Source organism: Anomalospiza imberbis, chromosome 22 (assembly GCF_031753505.1).
Source record: "Anomalospiza imberbis isolate Cuckoo-Finch-1a 21T00152 chromosome 22, ASM3175350v1, whole genome shotgun sequence".
In the NCBI taxonomy this organism is placed as follows: Eukaryota; Metazoa; Chordata; class Aves; order Passeriformes; family Viduidae; genus Anomalospiza; species Anomalospiza imberbis.
In genome coordinates, this window is record NC_089702.1 from 1,907,704 (window position 1) to 1,926,575 (window position 18,872).

General features: G+C 48.5%; 1 protein-coding gene across 4 annotated transcripts; it reads left to right on the forward strand.

Moving 5' to 3' along the window:
* The first annotated feature begins 714 nt into the window (after positions 1-714).
* GOSR2 (golgi SNAP receptor complex member 2) lies at positions 715-16,132 on the forward strand. Of its 4 annotated transcripts, none has more exons than XM_068212452.1 (6): positions 715-838; positions 2,998-3,062; positions 5,102-5,210; positions 6,480-6,612; positions 9,358-9,498; positions 13,202-16,132. In XM_068212452.1, exons 1-6 carry the CDS (start codon positions 810-812, stop codon positions 13,361-13,363), a joined length of 639 nt encoding a protein of 212 aa, XP_068068553.1. In that variant the 5' UTR covers positions 715-809; the 3' UTR covers positions 13,364-16,132. The 4 variants fall into 4 exon arrangements, with proteins under 4 accessions (XP_068068553.1, XP_068068556.1, XP_068068554.1 ...); XM_068212453.1 differs by lacking the exon at positions 715-838 and adding an exon at positions 870-936; XM_068212454.1 differs by lacking the exon at positions 715-838 and adding an exon at positions 971-1,036.
* The last annotated feature ends 2,740 nt before the right edge of the window (positions 16,133-18,872 follow it).

Below are 18,872 nucleotides of genomic sequence, written 5' to 3' on the forward strand. Positions count from 1 at the left end.
CCACCTGCAGAGCTGTGTCCAGCTCCTCCTTGGCATCAGGAGGATGTGGAGCTGCTCAGGGGAGGAGGCCTCGGAGCTGCTCCGGGGCTGAGCCCCCCTGCATGGAGCCACGGTGGGAGACCTCGGGGTGTTCACCTGCAGAAGAGAAGAATCCAGGGAGAGCTCACCCTGGAGAGCTGAAGAGGGACTGGGGACAAGGGATGGAAGGACAAGACATAGGGAATGGCTTCGAACTGCCAGAGGGCAGGGCTGGATGGGATATTGGGAAGGAATTGTTCCCTGTGAAGGTGGGGAGGCCCTGGCACAGGGTGCCCAGAGCAGCTGCGGCTGCCCCTGGATCCCTGGGTGCGTCCATAGCCAGGCTGGAGCACCCTGGGACAGTGGAAAGTGTCCCTGCCATGGCAGAGGACAGTGGCACTGTACCATGAATCCATTCCGTGCTCCCGCGCGGGGGATGCAGTTCCGCGACCCCAGGCGGATCTCGCAGCTGACACCCCTTTCGGTGACCGTGCCGGGCGGCTGCAGCCGCTGTTTGCGACGCTGCGGACGGAGGCAGCCACCCACGGTTCGTGTGGGAAGGGCCGCCCGCGCCCGGCCCGTCCCGGCCCCGCCCGGCCCGTCCCGGCCCGTCCCGGCCCTTCCCGGCCCGGCCGCTCCCGGCCCCGCCACGCCGGTCCTGCAGCGCCCCCTGGCGGCCGCGGGGCGCAGGGACGGGACGGCGGCCCGGGGGAGGCGGAAGCGGAAGCAGCGGGAGGCGGCGGGGCCGGAAGTGGCGGGAGGTGACGTGTGCGGAGCGGAGCCGGTGCGGGATGGAGGGGCTGTACCAGCAAACCAACAAGTGCGTGAGGGCTCGGGGGGTGTGAGGGGCTGTACCAGCAAACCAACAAGTGCGTGAGGGCTCGGGGGGTGTGAGGGGCTGTACCAGCAAACCAACAAGTGCGTGAGGGCTCGGGGGGTGTGAGGGGCTGTACCAGCAAACTAACAAGTGCGTGAGGGCTCGGGGGGTGTGTGAGGGGCTGTACCGGCAAACCAACAAGTGCGTGAGGGATTGAGGGGGGTGTGAGGGATTGAGGAGTGTGTGAGGGATTGAGGGGGGTGAGGGATTGAGGGGGGTGAGGGATTGAGGGGGATGTGAGGGATTGAGGGGGATGTGAGGGATTGAGGAGTGTGAGGGATTGAGGAGTGTGTGAGGGATTGAGAGGTGTGAGGGATTGAGGAGTGTGAGGGATTGAGGAGTGTGTGAGGGATTGAGAGGTGTGAGGGATTGAGGGGTGTGTGAGGGATTGAGAGGTGTGAGGGATTGAGGAGTGTGTGAGGGATTGAGAGGTGTGAGGGATTGAGGGGTGTGAGGGATTGAGGGATGTGTGAGGGATTGAGGGGTGTGAGGGATTGAGGGGGATGTGAGGGATTGAGGAGTGTGAGGGATTGAGGGGGATGTGAGGGATTGAGGGGGATGTGAGGGATTGAGGGGTGTGAGGGATTGAGGGGTGTGAGGGATTGAGGAGTGTGTGAGGGATTGAGGAGTGTGTGAGGGATTGAGGGGGATGTGAGGGATTGAGGGATGTGAGGGATTAAGGAGTATGAGGGATTGAGGAGTGTGAGGGATTGAGGAGTGTGAGGGATTGAGGGGTGTGAGGGATTGAGGAGTGTGAGGGATTGAGGGGTGTGAGGGATTGAGGGGGGTGAGGGATTGAGGGGTGTGAGGGCTGTCCCGTCAAACCAGCCCTTGTCTGGAGGAGCGGGGGCAGCGCCTCCAGCCTACAAAGTAGCTTTATTTAAAGTGTGAGGGGCCGGGGGTGTGAGGAGCTCGGGCCGGGCCGGCTGTGCGGGAGCCCCGGGCCGATACCCACTGACCGCAGCGCCGCTGGAAAGCGTTTCCCCATAAAGCCCCATCCCGGAGGGAGCAGAACCCCGAACCGCGTGTGCCACGTCAGCCCCGAGGGCTCGGCCGGCCCGGGGCACCGCGAGCGGCCATTCCCGCTTACTGATGGCGCTTTATTTAAAGCACGCCCTTTTATAAGGATTTTTGCAGCAGGGTCGGGCTGCCGCAGTTTAAACCACCTCTGGAGGCGTGTGGCTCCTTGAGGATAAATCTCACATTTCACAGATAATGCCGGTCTGGAGAGGGAGGAGTGGTGTGGGGATTGCAAAATAAGGCAGAAATTCTTGCGGTTCTGTTGGAAATCCATGTGGAATAACTCATGGGAAAGGGGCCAAAGGACACAGTTAAGTCAATATTCCAAATTTCCACGGTAATTTGCATCTTTGTGGGGCTCTATTAAGGGAGGTGGGGTAGTAAGAGACTTGAATTGAATCTTACGTTGAATTGCTGTTTCTTTGTCACTGAATAATGATAGAGAGTGACCCTGTAAGGAAGAGCGGGACATCCTGCTGGAGATCTGGAAATGCAGGAATGTCACAGCAGCTGTTATGGATATGGGGACTGAGGTTCTCCTGTTCCCATTTCTGTAGTGCCTTATTTTGTGATCGTTGAATGGTTCAGGTTGGAAGAGACCTTAAAATCTACCTAGTTACAGAAGAATTTAACAAGCATCAATACCTTCTTTTTTTGTTTTGTTTTCCTATACCACTGCTTGTCCAGCCACAGTAGTTTTTAATTATAATTACAAGCTTTTAATTTCAGTTTATACCTGTGAATTCACATGTTGTGAATCATTCCCACTGTCATCTCCAGACCAAGCTGAAGAGCTGTTTTTTGTAGAAAAGTTGTTCTATGCTTTTCATAACCTTCACCTTGATTTATTTTAAATAAGATTTAAAATAAATTATTTTAAATATGAGGTGAGAGCACAGCTTGATTCCTGCTGAGGACCTGGTGGTCAGGGATGGGCTGTCTGCTCTGCCACTGTGTTGCTGATTCCTGTGCTCTTCTAAAAAGTGCATTTCAGTAAAAGGAGCTGAAAAGTGAGGTGCTGAGGAATGATTTTGTGTCTGTTAGCTGACTTCTCTGTACATTTTCTTTTTATGTCCTGACAGGCAGGTCCATGAGGTCCAGTCTTACATGGGGCACTTGGAGACTTCAGACAAAGAGTCAGTGCACTGTAAGTAATGAGGGAGGGAGGTTTATTTAGTTTGCATCTTTAACCTTGTATGCCTTCTCATTAAAATTCTCATTTTAATTACTGGAACAAATTTAGCTCCTGAGCCATTGTGATCAGCTGCTGAGAGACATCACCAATTCAGAATGCATTGAAATCGTGTTGCTGTTTAACTTCAATAAGGTGGTGTTTTGTATGAGCTCAGACCAAAAAAGACAGGACAAGAATTTGTTTCATCTTCCTGTTATAATCCTTGAACTGTCAGAGAGTGCTTGCTGTGGATGCTTCTTTAATGTTGTGGTAGAATGCCAGATTTTTGGTGCTGTTAGATTGTGGAACTCATGGTCAGGGTGTCTGTGCAGGCCTTCAGCACAAACAGATCAGAACCCTCACAGTGATGCACTCATGAAGGTTTCTGAACACCTGAAATTAATGAACACCTTGGTGTGGGCAGAGCTGCAGATTGAGAGCACCTCTGGGCTGGTTTGTGAGAAGCTCAGAAAGCTGAGATGTGACTGAGCCTGCCCTGCTGTGGTGTTATTCCCTCAGCATCCACCAACTGGCAGCTTTCCCCTAAAGATGCTCAGTGCAGTTTTGGGGAAGATGCTGTGATTTTGTGTGCAGGAACTTCAGCAGGATGCTCCTGACATTGCTGCTACATCAGAGTCAGAACCTGTAATTCCACCTGCTTATGGGAAGTGTGTAGAACCATTGGGTCTGAAATTGCTTCAGTAAATTTGGACTATAACCCTGTGCTCATAAATGACTGCAATAATAAGATGCTCTGATATGTGTGGCAGGACTTTTTACCCCAGTATAGAATTGGCACATGTATTTTGGACCTGTGTTTGAACCCTTAATTCCAGCATGAGTCACTACTAATGGGTTTCATCAGGAACTTCTGAGGTGAAAGGACACTGCATTGACTGGATGCATTTCTGCACATGTTCACTGACTTCTCTTACCTTAAACACATTTGTGAAACATGACTGGGCTCTAGGAAGGGCTCTGATAAATTTCCTATCAAAAAATAGTAACTTATTAATTCTGGTTGTGGTTTTTTGTGGTGGTTGTACTGTTCTACAATGCCAGATTTCCCAGACTGCTCTTCACTGGGGGTGATTTTGAAAGCCCTGAAAATTAGTATAATTTGCCATTTTGCTTCTATTGCTTGAGACCATTTCAAGAGATAGCATAATGTAGTTTCCATCGTTTACAGTGGGTTCACCAGTTAACATAAATGAATAAATATATGTATCTGTTTCTCTCTCTATAAAGTTACTAGTGTGTATTTCAGAATTTATGGAAAATAGGACTATACATGGTTGAAGAGCCAGAATAGGGGCCAGGAAATCAAACTTGCAGTTTGCCTTTTCCAACTTGGAGCAAATAGTCCCTTCTTGCTCAGAAAAAATGTGTAGTGGTGTAATTTGGTCTGACAAAAGTTGCTGTAACTGTCTGTCAGCTCTCCTGTGTTGAATTCAGCTGCAGTAAATGATGGAGAGCTGCATTAGGACAATTTCATTGATTTGTCTCTGGATGTGAGTCAGTCACTCTTTGGCTGTGTGAGATCCAGGGGCAAAGACTAGGTCGTGTGTGCTCTTTGCTTCTCTGGGTGCTGCTGAGAGTGGTTTTCTGGGAAGTCCTGGTGTGTGGAGTAGTTGGCAGGTGATTGATGATGCTTCTCTCTGTTCTTGTGACAGCAAATCCTGCTGAGGGAGCAGGAAGGGGCTGCAGGGGGAGTGTGTGGGCTTGAAATCCTAATTCATGGAGCTGATGGGGAAAGAGGCTCAGATGTCTGGAATGAGCAGGGGCTTTCCTAGCTGCCTTCTCAGAGCAGGAGGGAAAGGTGAGAGTGTCAAATTACTGACCTAAAGTGACATTTCACTGTATTTATAGTCCTCGGTTACCTGATTATTTTCATCCAGTAAAGATTTGCATCTGTCAGGTTTTACATATTGCTTTGAATGCTTTTGAGCATTTGCCTTCATCAGATTGCAGTTGTCTAATTCAAGTCAAATCCTGTTTCTGTTTCCTTGCAGTGGTAGAAAATGAGATTCAGGCAAGAATAGACAACATATTCAGCAACTTGGAACGTCTGGAAATCCTGTCCAGCAAAGAACCTCCCAACAAGAGGCAGAGTGCCAAACTGTGAGTTCACTGCTTTGCTGTGATTGTGCAGGGTAGTCTTTGTAATTATTTTAATTAAATTTACTGAAGCCCTTTGCCTTTTGATTTGTGTGAAATCTTTATACTTTGCATAACTGATGTCTGTGTGCTACAGTAGCAAAACTGAGGCACAGAGGCAAAATCACTTTCCTGCATTTAACCCCAGGATCATGAGAATCATTAAAGCTGGAGAAGGCCTCAAAGATCATCAAGTCCAGACTGGTGATGTAGCTGGATTCATGTCTCTGTTCTCAGATGAGCAGAACATGCTCTCTCTGGATGCTCTCTCTGTCACTTGCTTTTAATGGCATTTTGAAGGTAGAGAGTGAAATTCCTTCATTTGGTGTCATTTTCTCTGGGCCATTTTCCAAGCTGTTGGTGGCTGAAATAAAGAGGTTTCTAAAGTGAGTAACAGTTTGAGCAGGAGGCTGGACCACAGACATCAGGACTTGTTCTTTATTAATTCTGTGACTCACTTATTAATGTTTAGTCCAAAAAGGTCCTTGTAGATAGTAGGGGTGGATTTCATGTCACCTGTATTAAAGAAAGAGGCCAGTATCTGAAATAGTCATTGATTTCTTTGTAGAATCCTGGAATGGTTTGGGTTGGAAGGGGCCCTAAAGATCAGTTCCAACCCCTCCACGGGCAGGGACACCTTCCACTAGACCAGAATAGTCTAGTGATCAAACCTTAAATTTTATCAATCATTTAATCAGGGCCAGTGGAGTTCTGGACATTATTTGTTTCAGCCCGGTGGAGATGTCTGAGGTGTCTCCTGTATTGCGCACTGACTTTTGAGCTCCTTTTAATAAAACCTCAAAGTTCAGAAAATTTGCTAATTAAAGGAACTGGAAAGCATCGTCTTTTATGTGAAAGAGGACGGTCAGAAAATAGAACCTGTATAAATGCTACCATCTTCCCAAATCTGTGTTAAATGAGTAATGGATACAGTTACATAACACCTGAAGAGACAATCCATGGGATAGGATGTCCAAGACAGCTCAGGAGTTCTGCTTCACATTCTGTCATTAGCCTGGAGGCTAAATAATTGATTAAAATGAATTATCACCTGTGTAGTAGAAAAATGAGACAGGGAGGATGTAGGTGTGGAATTTCAGCCTAGCATTGGATGTCCTGCATCTTGTAGCGAAGTAGAGCCCATCGTTCCATGTTATTCAATGCTGTTAATTTACAATGCTGTTAATTTACACCAGAAAAGCAGAGTGTTTTTGTGCTGCTGGTCTTTTGCAGAAGAGTGGACCAGCTGAAATATGACGTGCAGCACCTGCAGACAGCCCTGAGGAACTTTCAGCACCGCCGGTACCTGCGGGAGCAGCAGGAGCGGCAGCGCGAGGAGCTGCTGGCCCGCACCTTCACCACCAACGTAAATATCCCTGCTGGGGCTCTCTGTGCTCCAGCAGCTCAATTCCAGCAGGGGGGAGGCAGGCAGCGTGTAAACAGGACTCTTGGAAGCTGCTGAGAGTGTGAGTAAAGGTAGAGAGGAATCAAAATATGTGGGGAGAAAGTACGGCTCTCTTGAGGAAAAGCTGGGCTCTTAAGGTAACAGGAAAAGGCTCCAGAATGCTCCTGTTTTATTCAGTGCAATCCACCTGGATTTACATAGTAGTTGTAAAAGGGTCAGTGAGGTAGGTACCAAAGTGTACATTTCACTTGGATTTGTGTCAAATGTCTGCCAGATCCTGAGATCTGTGAAAAGCCTGACTTTTACACACCCTGCTGGCAGCAGGTGTCAGCAAACTTCAGTGTAGCCAAACACAAATCACACAGCTGGGACAAAGCCCTTGCTTTCTGCCTAGAATCGAGTCAAAAGTTCCTAATAACATGAATGTGTTCCACTTGTTCTTTTTAGTTCCTCCATTAGGAAGTCCCCCCAGTGCAAATTGCTGGGGGAATTTTCCTCTGAATAATGTAGGCTTGCTTTCAGATTTCACTTTTCTGCAACTGAAAAGTTAGTCTTGGGGGTTTGAGTGTTTTTTTTTTATTTATTTAGTTTGTTTGTTTTTTTGTTAAGTTTTTTTTTTGTTTGTCTGTTTTTGGCTTTTTAATACTATTTTTACATTTTTGTTTGATTTCCCTCTTTATTTCCCTACTTTGTTAAAGGCATCTCACCTAACATTTTGTCAGTCATTGTCAGGACAAGAAAGAAAGAATGTGAGCAGTCCTGATTAACTGAGATTTGGGCAGTTTAATGCATTTCTCAAAGCCTGCCATAGAGATAATGTCTGGTATTTTGTTGGCTATTTCAAAATTATAAACAAGGCTTGAAGGAAACACTGCAATTTGTTGTTTTTAAACACTGTGGTGTTTCCCTGCAAGTAGGGACAAGTTTTCCTACAGGAAAATTTGCTGTTCAGAAACAAAAGGTGTGTGAGTAGAGCAGTTTTAAAGAGCAGTAGCAGGCTTACAGCATGCTAACCTATGGGCAGATGGGTTGTTTTCTCCTTCAGGAGTTGAAAGGTATGGTGGATGAAAAAAAAATAAAAAATATGTATTTCTTTTTAGCTTGCTACAAAAATGTGGCTTTAAAATGATCCTTTAATAGGTAAATGATGATTTATTTATCAGTCTCTCTTGGTTACAGTTTTCCACAGTTCCTATTCATATACTCCCCTATTCTATCAGAGATGTCAGCTGAGTGTGTGAGTAAATCACTGGAACATCCAGAACAGCTTTTGGAACACATCTGTAGCAGTGTTCTGAACAGTTTGCTTAATTCAAGAGTTAAAAATGGTATTTATCTTTAAAGCCTTTCCTTGTACCTGGAGAAAATCACAAGCAGCAAAACAGAGCTCTGGTGCCATCCTATCTCCTTGAGGAGGGTCAAAAATCTACTTCTCTCTTTTCTTTGCTGCCTTGTGGATAAAAAAACCTTGTACAGAAATGAAATCTGCTGGTTTGAAGGTTGTTAAATATCTGGAATAAGAGCCATTCACATGGAAATCTAAGTGCTTCTGCTCAGAAACTTGTGTGAGCCTTGATGCTGTGTTCACAGGGGCCCAGGTTTGTGTGTTCTGCCACAGCCCCTTCATCCAGGGCCCCTGAGGAGCTCTGTCTCTCCTTCTTCCTTCTCCACAGTGACCAAAACCTCTGCCCAGGCAGGGCAGCACCAGACCTTGGGTCCTGCATGGCATTTTCAGATGAACATTGGGGGTTTTTACCAGAGAGTCTGTTGAGAGCACATTGTGCTGTATCTGTGTGTCACCTGCAGCTGCTGGGCACACCGGCTGCCATTCATTCACATGACTGAATTCTGCCTTTGGGTGGTTCTTGTTCTGAGCACCTGGAGCAGGTGATCACTGTTCCCAACACTTGCCCCTTACCAGTCCCCAGTTCCTGCTCTAAACCATGTGGGAGTAGTGAGCCATTTCCTTGCCCCTCTGGATGGAGTGATGTCCAGAAACAGTGACCTGGAGGCCTTTGGCAGATGGGTGATCCCATCCCTGCCCTCCTGTGCAGTCCAGGTTAGAGCTTTACCCCGTTATTTCCATTTCAAGATTCCCAGTTCCTAGTTGAGAGAATGCATCTTTTCTGGAAAAACATGAAAAAAACTGATTTTTTAATATTTTTTTTAATAGGGCCCTGGGTGATGAGTGAACCAGACCTCGGGGAACCAGGCCCATGTCTGTTTGCCCTGACTGCCAGAAATTTGCACTATTTTGTAAATGTTTAGAATGTCATCTCCAAACATTTTTTCAGGCCTTTTGTTGCTCAGAAATGTGGTGTGAAATCTTCCACAAGTCTTTCACTTGCAGTGATCAATGACTAAGCACCTTCTTGGTGTTTAACACCTTGTTAAACACCTTCTGTTAGCTTTGATGTTCTCTCCTGCAATACCCTTTCCTACTGAGATTATAAAAATTCTCTGCTTTTGCTCTTTTCATCCTTGAGATCTCATTACAGTTGAGCAGCTGCTCAGCTTTGCCTTTTGGCTTCCTCTCTGTCTTCTCCAAATGACTCTTTTCACTCAAATATCAATGTTGTATTTAAAATCACCATGAAAAAAAAAAGTGTAAGCACAGTCCTGGCAGTCCTGTTGGGTTCTGGCCGTGTCTGCTGGTGCATGTTGTGTTTGAGTGAGCAGGTAACCGAGTCCCTGCTTTCCCCACAGGACTCTGACACCACCATCCCGATCGACGAAACCTTGCAGTTTAATGAATCCCTGCAGAGTGCCCACCGAGGCATGGATGAGCTTATTGGCAGTGGCACCAACATCCTGGCGGGGCTGAGGGACCAGAGAGTCACATTAAAGGTGGGGGCATCATTTTTTACCAGAGAGACCCCACGTTTTTCTGTGTTCATGCTGAACAGGCTAAGTAGAATCAATATATGTATTGTCTCAGTACATTGCTCTGAGCTGAGGATGCTGGAAAGGCACAAACTTCATTTAAACAACTTGAAATCTTTACATTTTGCCATCCTGTTAGGAATACCTTTAAGATCTCTTGGGGCTGGCTGGCCTTCACCTGCAGGGCAGCATCTGGAGTGCTGAATGTTATGTTTGTTTTTCTTTGGTTGATTGTTGTTTGTTTGTTCAGGTTCAGGAGGGGCAATAAGTGGCTGGCAGGAAGATGTTGGTTCAGATTAGCATCACTCAGAGCAGCCACAAAGCTGCTGTAGAGCACTTGTGATTAAGATTAGTAATAATGCACCTCAACGGTGCCTCCTTCCCTGCTGACAACAGCTGCATTTCTGCATGTCTCTTCATAGCAAATATTTGTCTTTTATTTTATTTTGTAGACTGTTGAAAGTGATGGTCAATTCTGAGTGAAAAGCTCAAGGATACAAAAAGCTTTTTAGTAAGAAATGCGTGGGGAGAAACTGGACTTGTGTAAAATGTTGGGAAATGCTTCTTGTATTCATCTTCAGATGGGGATAACTGCTGTTCTCAGTTTTGTGACACTGCTTTGTTTTGGGACGTATTTGCCAGATTTAGGCATTTTTTTATGACATAAATCCCAGATTTGGTCAGGTCTGTCATGCCTGCAGCTCCATGGTGTGGCAGACAGTGCAAGCCGGGTCTGCACTCAGGGAGATGAGCTGTGTGTGCATGGGCACTTTGCTGTCCTGACCCCAGGGTTCCAGGCTGCCTGGTGTTCCCTGAGCCCTGCACAGGACCAGCACAGGCCCAAAGCTGGGCTGCAGCTCCTTCCCTGCTCCCTAGTCTGGTGAGTAGGCCCTGCACCCACAGATCTTATGTGGAGACATTAAAGCAGAGTTTGAAGCTGAGTTCTTCCCAAGATAAGATTTAGCTTCTGGATCAGGTCACTTGTTCACTGACCTGGTGAGTATGGATTTGTTTTAAGACAAGGTCCATTACTAGAAAAACCTTGAAGAGGACTCAGTGGGTGGTTCAGTGTTCATTGCAGAGGAATGGTGTTGCTGAGCAGTGCTGAGCAGTCTGGCCACAGGAGTGGTGGGGAGAGGGAGGGGTTCTGCTGCCAGCTCATGAGGAAAAGGCTGGAAGGACTCATTATTAGTGCATGGGGAAGATTGGGGTTGTGAATGCTTTTTGGAAAGAGCACCTTACTTGAAGTTCCTGCATCCCTGAAAGGACTGTAGACATTTGTCCACTGTGTTGAGCACTGGGTTGCTTTGGTGACTGTTCACATTGGCCTGAACCATCCAGTCATCAGTGTCCCTCTTCTGCACACATGGAATTGGAGTTGATTCTCCAAGCTGGGAAATCACTGATGCAAGGTAATCTCTCATGAGGGTGCTTTCAGGGCCATCATGTTCCTGGGTGTTCAGGGGCATGTTGTTTCTCCCTTGTAGGTGAGGAAATGTCTGTTCATTTTCCTTTTCCCCTTAACTCAGTTTTTCTTACACTGACACAGACTTTGTTGCCTGAGAAGGTCTGGCAGAAGCAGCTGGTGTAGAGACAACTTACAAAGAGAAATGGGTTAATGTGGACTCATGGAACATCCCATGTTGGTAGGGTCTCGCATGGATCATTGAGTCCAACTCCTGGCCCTGCAGACACCCCAACAATCCCACCCTGTGCATCCCTGGGAGCGTTGTCCAAATGCTCCTGGAGCTCTGGCAGCCTCCAGGAGTGACCATTCCCTGGGGAGCCTGGGCAGTGCCCAGCACCCACTGCAGGAAGATTATTTTCCTGATATCCAACCCAACCCTCTCCATGCCCAGCTCCAGCCATTTCCCACCTCCTGTCACGGAGCAGAGATTGGAGCTGCCCCTCAGGAGGAGCTGCAGCCCCGGGGAGGTCTGGCCTCAGTCTCTTCTGCTCCAGCTGAACAGGTGACCACAGCTGCTCCTCCTATGGCCCCTCCGGACCCTTCCCCACCCTCGTGTCCCTCCTTTGCACACTAATAGCTTTATTCTCTGTAACTTTGTGTATACTAGGTATAAATAGACAGGTATGGAATGAGTATTCCTAAATTGTCCCTTTAACTGATCCAGTTGTACAATTCCACTGTTCCATGACTGCAGGAATTGAAGAGTTTTCCCTTTCTATTGTTTGCTTTCATTTTAAAGCTTCATATTCGGTTTCTGTTCTCTCAGCAAGGTTTGGTTTTGTTCTGAAGCACTGTGGAAGGATTCTGCAGAGACAGTGAGGTGCTGAGCCTGAGAGCAGTGTGCAGGGGGTTAATAGGACGTGTGGGAACTGGAGAAAATGGATTACTTGGGACTAGCAGACACACAACCCCCTTGAGCACAAGACACTGATGATGTAGTTTGGCATTGCAAATCTCTGTTTTATGGACTGAGAAACTTCTGCATGCGAGTCTAATAAGTTGGTCTAAATTCTGTCCTTGGAGAGCCTTCCTGATCTTGAATCAGGTTTGTACTCAAAGAAAAATCCCAGTTTTCACATTTTCACTCTTTTGAGACCAAAAATAATGTGGACTAAAGGAGAGAGGCTGAAGTTTTTATTTCAAAGTCAAAGCATGGGATTCAGCAGTGTGATGGGAATCTGTGCTGTTGACCTGGCTCAGAGATGAAGGCAGTGTTACAGCATCCTCAGGTGGGGTGTTCTCTCAGGGACAGCCCAGGTGTCACTGTGAGGGACTGTCCATTGTCCCTTGTGTGGCAGGCTCCTCCTGGCAGTTGCCCTGTGCACACCTGGGTGTGAAGAGGGTCCTGGCCAGTGTCTGGCTGTGGCTCAGTGCTCTGCCTGCCCACAGGTGGGTCACTGTGTCCAGCTTTCCAGGAAGGGTCCTTCTCACCTCCTGTGCCACGAGGACTCTGCATCCCTGAGTCCTCTCCCTTCTCCCCACTCAGGGCAATATCCCACCCTGACCTGTGCCTGGAGCACATCTCTGTGCCTGTATTTCATACTGTTTCCTCCAACCACTGCCCTGAAATAAAGCAGGAGGATTCCTGTTGTGTCCCTGCTGCTCATCTATGGTGGATATAGATCACCAGTAGGTGATATAGATCACCTGTTGGTGATCTATATCACACCATATTCCTAATAATACCAGGTGTCCTGCGTGCAGCACCCTGTGCTTTTCTGTGGAAGGATTTCAGGGCATAGCATTAATTACACGTTTATCTGCCTTTTTTCTGCTATTTACCTTGCTAGTGTCTGGACCTTCTCAGTCTCTGTTGGTGCGAACTGTACTTTAGCAAGGGGAGCTCTGCACAAAACCTTGGCTGGTTGGAGCTCTTTTTAGACTGTGACTGGAACAGAACACTTACTCCTCCCAAAGGAGTGCATTTTTCTGAGACACTTTGTCATGTCTCTGTCCAGACAGATTGTTTTGTCTTTAAGCACATTCCTGTTCGTGTGTATGAATTAAATTGACCAAACAACCAGTTGTTTCCAGGGTCCCATGGCCACCTCCTGTGGAATAGTAGGGATGGTTGGCTGAGAGAAGTTCCATGGATTAGAATCCATCACTCACCACCCATGATGAAATACTCTTGGACTGTGGAATAAGAAGGCTCAGAGCATGAGGGTGATTGTGTCTTTGCTGTGCTGTTGTCCTCAGGGCACTCACAAGAAGATCCTGGACGTTGCCAACATGCTGGGCCTGTCCAACACGGTGATGCGGCTGATCGAGAAACGCGCCTTCCAGGACAAGTTCCTCATGCTGGGGGGCATGGCCGTGACCTGCCTCATCATGTTCCTCGTTGTGCAGTACCTGACATGAGCTGCTCACCTCCTGCAAGAGGACTGTCTCCAGAACTGACTTTCCTCTGGGTGCTGCTTTGGATGAGCCCTTCCCATGGACTTCAGAGTTTACAAATCCCACTCGGACAGCGTCACGTGGAAGGCACGTCGGGAAAAGGATGGGTCTGGAAATGGATGGGTCTGGGGACGCTGTGCTTGAGAATGGCCCTGTGAAAATAACCCCTGGCCTTTACTGCTCTCCCCTCAAGCCTGCAGGTTTAATGGTCTGGTTAATAGGAAGCAGAAGTGAACATTGTGCCCAGCTGTAGCAAGGCAGGAATGTCCCTTTGGGCACACAGGGATGGGAGGATGCAAAGGCACAGCCTACGATGCAGCTAATCTTTCCTGTGCTGGCCAGCAATGACCTGACCCCTGCATTTTACAGTGCAAGAATGGCACAGAGAATTTCACAGTGTTCATGGGCCTGAGTTCAGCCTGTGCGACTGAGTGTGCAAAAAGAGTTGGGAAGTGAAGGGCTCCCATCTGTGGTTCCATTTGCTTGGAGGAGGAGGAGGATGTGTGGGGAAGAGTCTTAGAACACGGTTATTTTACCTCAGTTGACTTCACACACAGTATTAGCCAGCACACATCTCTGGTTCAGACTGAAATGCTGCTCTGCTCCTCTGAGGGGTCTTCTGGTGCCTCTCTCTGCCCTGCTGCTTCCCAGGGGATGTTGAGTGCCATGCTCCCTCCTGCTTCCACTGGGATGCACATCAGGCCTGTGGCATCTTCCTGGGCCTCCTGCCAAATCCAGCCTCCAAAACTGACATTTCTAATGCTGGAGCACAGAGGTTTGGGGAGCTGTGTTCATTTCCTGAGGTGCTGATTGGGTTTGGGGCTCTGGAGCTGGAACTTCTGAGTGGATGGAGTAGGTGAGTCCCCCTGTACTCCCTGGAGGTGTGGGATTGTTCACAGAGCTGGAACAGGTTCTTCACACCAGAGGAATGGTGGGATCAGCACAACAGCCCTGGCACTGAAAATCACCTTGGTCAGGAGAGTTTCCTCAAGTCTGTGCCTTGGGATGGAGCTGTCCCTCCCTGTGGTACCCTTTGCACCTCTGGAGCCCTGTGAAGGACACTCAGATCTGTCACCTCCTGGGGGTGGTGCTGGCTCGCACTTGTCCCCTTGGGGTCATTCCCTGTCCCAGTGAAACACTGGAGCTGTGAGATCCTCGTCTCGGCCTGGCACTGCCTCCCCTGCAGCCTGGGGGTGTCTGATAGGGGGGCCATCCTGGCATTTTGAGCATCATCCATTTCAGTCACCCCACAGATCCGTTCCTATCCCATGTGTGGCAAGTCTGGAGCATTCCCTGACAGTGGCACAGAAGTGTCATACCCAGACCTCGTGCTGGCAATTCCTTCCCTGTTTCCTATCTGCAATGGTTGTGGGTCTCTGGATTGGTAACTAATCACAAGCGCTACATTCTGCTGACTGCACTGAGCTTTGCTTTCAATATGTGGTCTGTTGCAAACTGGGAGAAAGGGTTTTAATAATTGAAAAAAAAAATTTAGAAGGAATTTTAGGGAATATGGACCATGAGACAGGGCCATGCTGGTGACCAGAGCTGAGGTGGGGCCCAGCCAGACACCTGGAGTGACCAGTGGCCCCTGTTAATGGGCTTCTCCGTGTATTTGATATTTCTGAAGTGTTTCCTGCTCTTGGAGTTCCCCATTTGTCCAGGTTTTCCAAGGAAATACTGTAGCAAAGCAAGCATGGAACTGGCTTTCATTTAAGCCCAAGGAAGTAAGGAATTAAAAGGAAAAAAGGGAATCTGCAGTGATGGAGCATCTGTCTTGCTGTGTAATAGAAGTCATAAATCAAAATTTGCCTGAAATTTATTTTGGATATGAAATCTGATGGATTCAGCCCTTGAGAGGGCAGCTGAGCACTTGCAAGAGGTCCCTGGCAAATCTCAGTTCTGATGAACTGATCCAGTTCCACTGGATTTTACAGTGTTGGGGTTTAGGGTTTAAGGCTGTCATTGTTTAAAATTTCTTTAGTTGTGACCTGGTGTAGCAGGGTTTGTCTTAAACCAAGGTGGGCCTCTGGCCAATATCTTTCCTTTTGGGCTGTGGTGGGAGCCATAAGATACTTGGAACTGGATTTTTTTTTCCTGTTTCTGAGCCTAGCTTGGCATTTTAATAGATTTCAAATTCCTGTTGATTTATTTTGCCTTCTGAAGTCTCCTTGTCCCTGCACAGGCTGATTTCCCCTTGGTGAGCCAAGTGTCCTTGCTATCCATGACATCCAAAGGGGACACAGGGGGCTTGAAGGAACCACCTGGGGAACTGGATTTGGGGACGTGTGACATCAGACACTTTTGTGGTGCCTGTAAATCCAAAGAGATTCCAAGGGCATCTCAGGTGGTTTGTGTGAAACCCAAAAACCTGCATGGCAGTGGAACATGGCAGGGACATGGGTGGTTCCTTCAAGCCCCACATCTCCCTTTTGGATGCAGTGGGAAATGAGCTGGAACCCTGGTGGGATTGTGGTCCCTGACACAGGAAATGAGCTGGAGCCCTGGAGGCTTTGCTGCTGCAGCTTGGTGGTGTCTCCTTCCTCACCAAACACCTCACTTCTGCTTCCAAACTGTGGCATGAGTTCCAGCTATGGGGTGAGCTGGTCTCAGGAGGGGACTCTCTGAGAATTCACTTGCCTCTGGAATAAAACTTTTTACCAGTATTTTATACATAAAGGAGCAAGGGTGGGACATGATTCATGTGATATTCTGTGAATAAAGATTTTTTTTCAACCAAAATGAAGATTTTTTTTTGTTTTTTACCCTTAGCCAACATGTTGGGGCCAAAATAAACAAGCAGGACCACCTTCTGGTTCAGTGTGGATGGAGGAGGGGGCTGCAGGGGAGAGGGCCACTATTGGGGTTCCCAATATTCTGACAGAGACCTGCCCGGGCTTGCCTTGCTGCTGAGTCCAATGGCGGCAGCTGGGATGTTTCCTCCCCAGTGACACCCTTGGGTTACTCAGAGGCTGCGAGCGATATTCCTCAGTGGAGAGGCTTCAGGCGATGGTGAAGAAAGGAGGCACTTCTGCTAGAGCTTGATCCAGAGTCTTTATTTCAGCTACAGAGTTGTGGACCTGGTGGCAGCTCCAACAGAAGGCCCGGCCACGTGGCTGGATTGTCCTTTTAACCCGGGGGTAAGGGGAGGGGCAGGGACAGGTAGCCACCAACCAGGTGAGGGGGAGGGGTGCCAGGGGAGAAGGGGCACTTAGGTCTACCAATAGCCACAGGGGGCAGGGGGTATCTTTCAAATCTGCCAATCACTCGACCCCCTGGACCCCCTGTCTCACAGCCAGGGCTCATGGGGGTTGGGGCGGGGGGAGAGGGTTACCTTTGGGAGGGAGGAGACACACCGCAACAGGCCACGGGCCTGCTGTGGGGGGCTCCCATTTGGAAATGGGTCCCACTGCACTGGGGTGGAGTGCAGGAGCCTGTGCTGAGCCTCACTGGTCAGACTGGTGGGATGTGCCAGGCTGGGACAGTACCAGAGCTGGTGGTGAAAGGGAGCTGGAAATGGGTGGGTGATGGAACAGGAGTGGGGGGCAGCCGGGGGCACATCCAGGCCCCTGCTGTGCTCTGCCCACCTCCCCTTAGGGCCTGAGAGGGGCCTGACCTTCCTCTCCCTCTCTACCTGCCAGTGATGCAGGTGAGGTGCTTCTAATTAGGAGAAGTGAAGGAAGAGCTTGGAGAGCAAAATGTGGTTGTTGATAAAGAGATTGTGGATTTAAAATGTGAGATCAAAGGGTTGGATTGTCTTCCTCTTGCTCTTAAAGTCTGTTTTGAAGTAATTCCAGTCCCCACAGCTACAAAACACTTACTAAATCAGAAAATACCCAGCAAAGACTGCAGAAAGTTGTCGGTGCTGTATGTGTGAACTTGATGCAGAGGTGGGACCAGCCCGTGGCAGTGCTGGGATGGGGCTGCACTGGGTCCTGTCCAGGGTGGGCCCCTGAGGGGCTTTGACACTGTGAGCAGCAGCTGGAAATGGGACTGATGCTTCAGGAGGGTGTGAGTGTGACTGGGCATGTGGAAGAAATCCAGGAAAGGTTTTTTGTCCTGGTTTCATCTGGGATTGAGTTAATTTTCTCCCCAGCAGCTGTTCCGAGGGTTGTGTTTGGGATTCAGTATGGGAGTAATGTTGATAACACAGCAATGAATTGTGTTTATTCTAAATTAAGGACTTTTCGGTTTCCCAGGCTCTGCCAGTGAGCAAAGGCTCAAGAAGCTGGGAGGGAGCAGGGCCAGGACATCTGACCTGAACTGGCCAAGGCAATATTCCACACCACAGAGAGTCATTCCAAGTATATAAACTGGGAATGATGGGCTGGGACGGGTCAGAGGGTGGTGAACAACTGTACTGGCCAGCACTTGTCTGTCTTGGCTTTTATGTCTCCCCCTCCCTCATTTTTTTTTTAATTATTATTAATTATATCTTTGTTTCAATTATTAAACTGTTCTTATCTCAACCCCTGAGTTTTACTTTTTCCCTCCCAATTCCCTCATCTCCCTGCGTGGGTGGCAGTGAGCTGTGATGTTTAGTTGCTGGCTGGGGTTAAATCTGAGAGGGAAAGGTTTTTAAACAAACTAAACCAGTCAGTATTTGAGCACTTAAAACCTATGAAATGGGGGTAAAGTATGTTCGGAATAGAGGGGGAGATAATGAGTGATAAGAGATGATGATTGGGTGGGACATAATTAATTTAGAAGGAAGACAGTGTAGATAGGTACCAGAGGATGTTTGTACTTGGCCCAAAGCCTGCTCTGTGTCTGCCTCTCCCTGTTCACTCTTCCTCAGGTTAACCCTGGAATGTCTGAGCACAATGGGATGTGTTAAAAATCAACCTCCTTTAGAAGCCCATGGTAACACAGCCCAGGGCTGGAAGTCTCATCTGGAGGAGGAAAATATCTCTTCCTGGGCCATAAAAGGTGGAGGTGTTGTGGTTCCCCAGCCCCGGGTAAAGGGAAAAGCTCTGTCAGCTCCCTGCTCCTGCCTCACTTTCTCTCCGCAAGGTCTGTGGGTGATGGAGCCCTTTTCTCTCCAGGGCTGAGGATTCCCCTGAGGAGCCCTGCACCCCAGGGGAATCCTGGCATGGGGTTTCCCTCTTTCCCTCCAGGCATCGTTGGGCTCCTGTTACACCCCTCTTGGATATCTTTGTGCCTTGGCTTAGGGAGGGGAAGGGCCAAGAGGAAGGAAGGGGGACAGGGGAATCAGGGATCAGAGTCATATCAACGTTCTGGAAAGGGGCAGTAGGAATTAAAGCCCACTAGGACTGGAAATTATCCTGGAGTTGCAAATGCAGGGCAGGAATATTGTCAGAGCCCTTGGCTGTGCTGGACACAGCGAAAGGGATCTGCTGCCTTGGGCCATTATGGGATGTCTGCATCGGGTCTGCAGGGATGGGGTCAGGAAAGCCAAGGCACAGATGGAACAGGACTTGGCAGGGGATATAGGTCAGCACAGAAAGGCCAA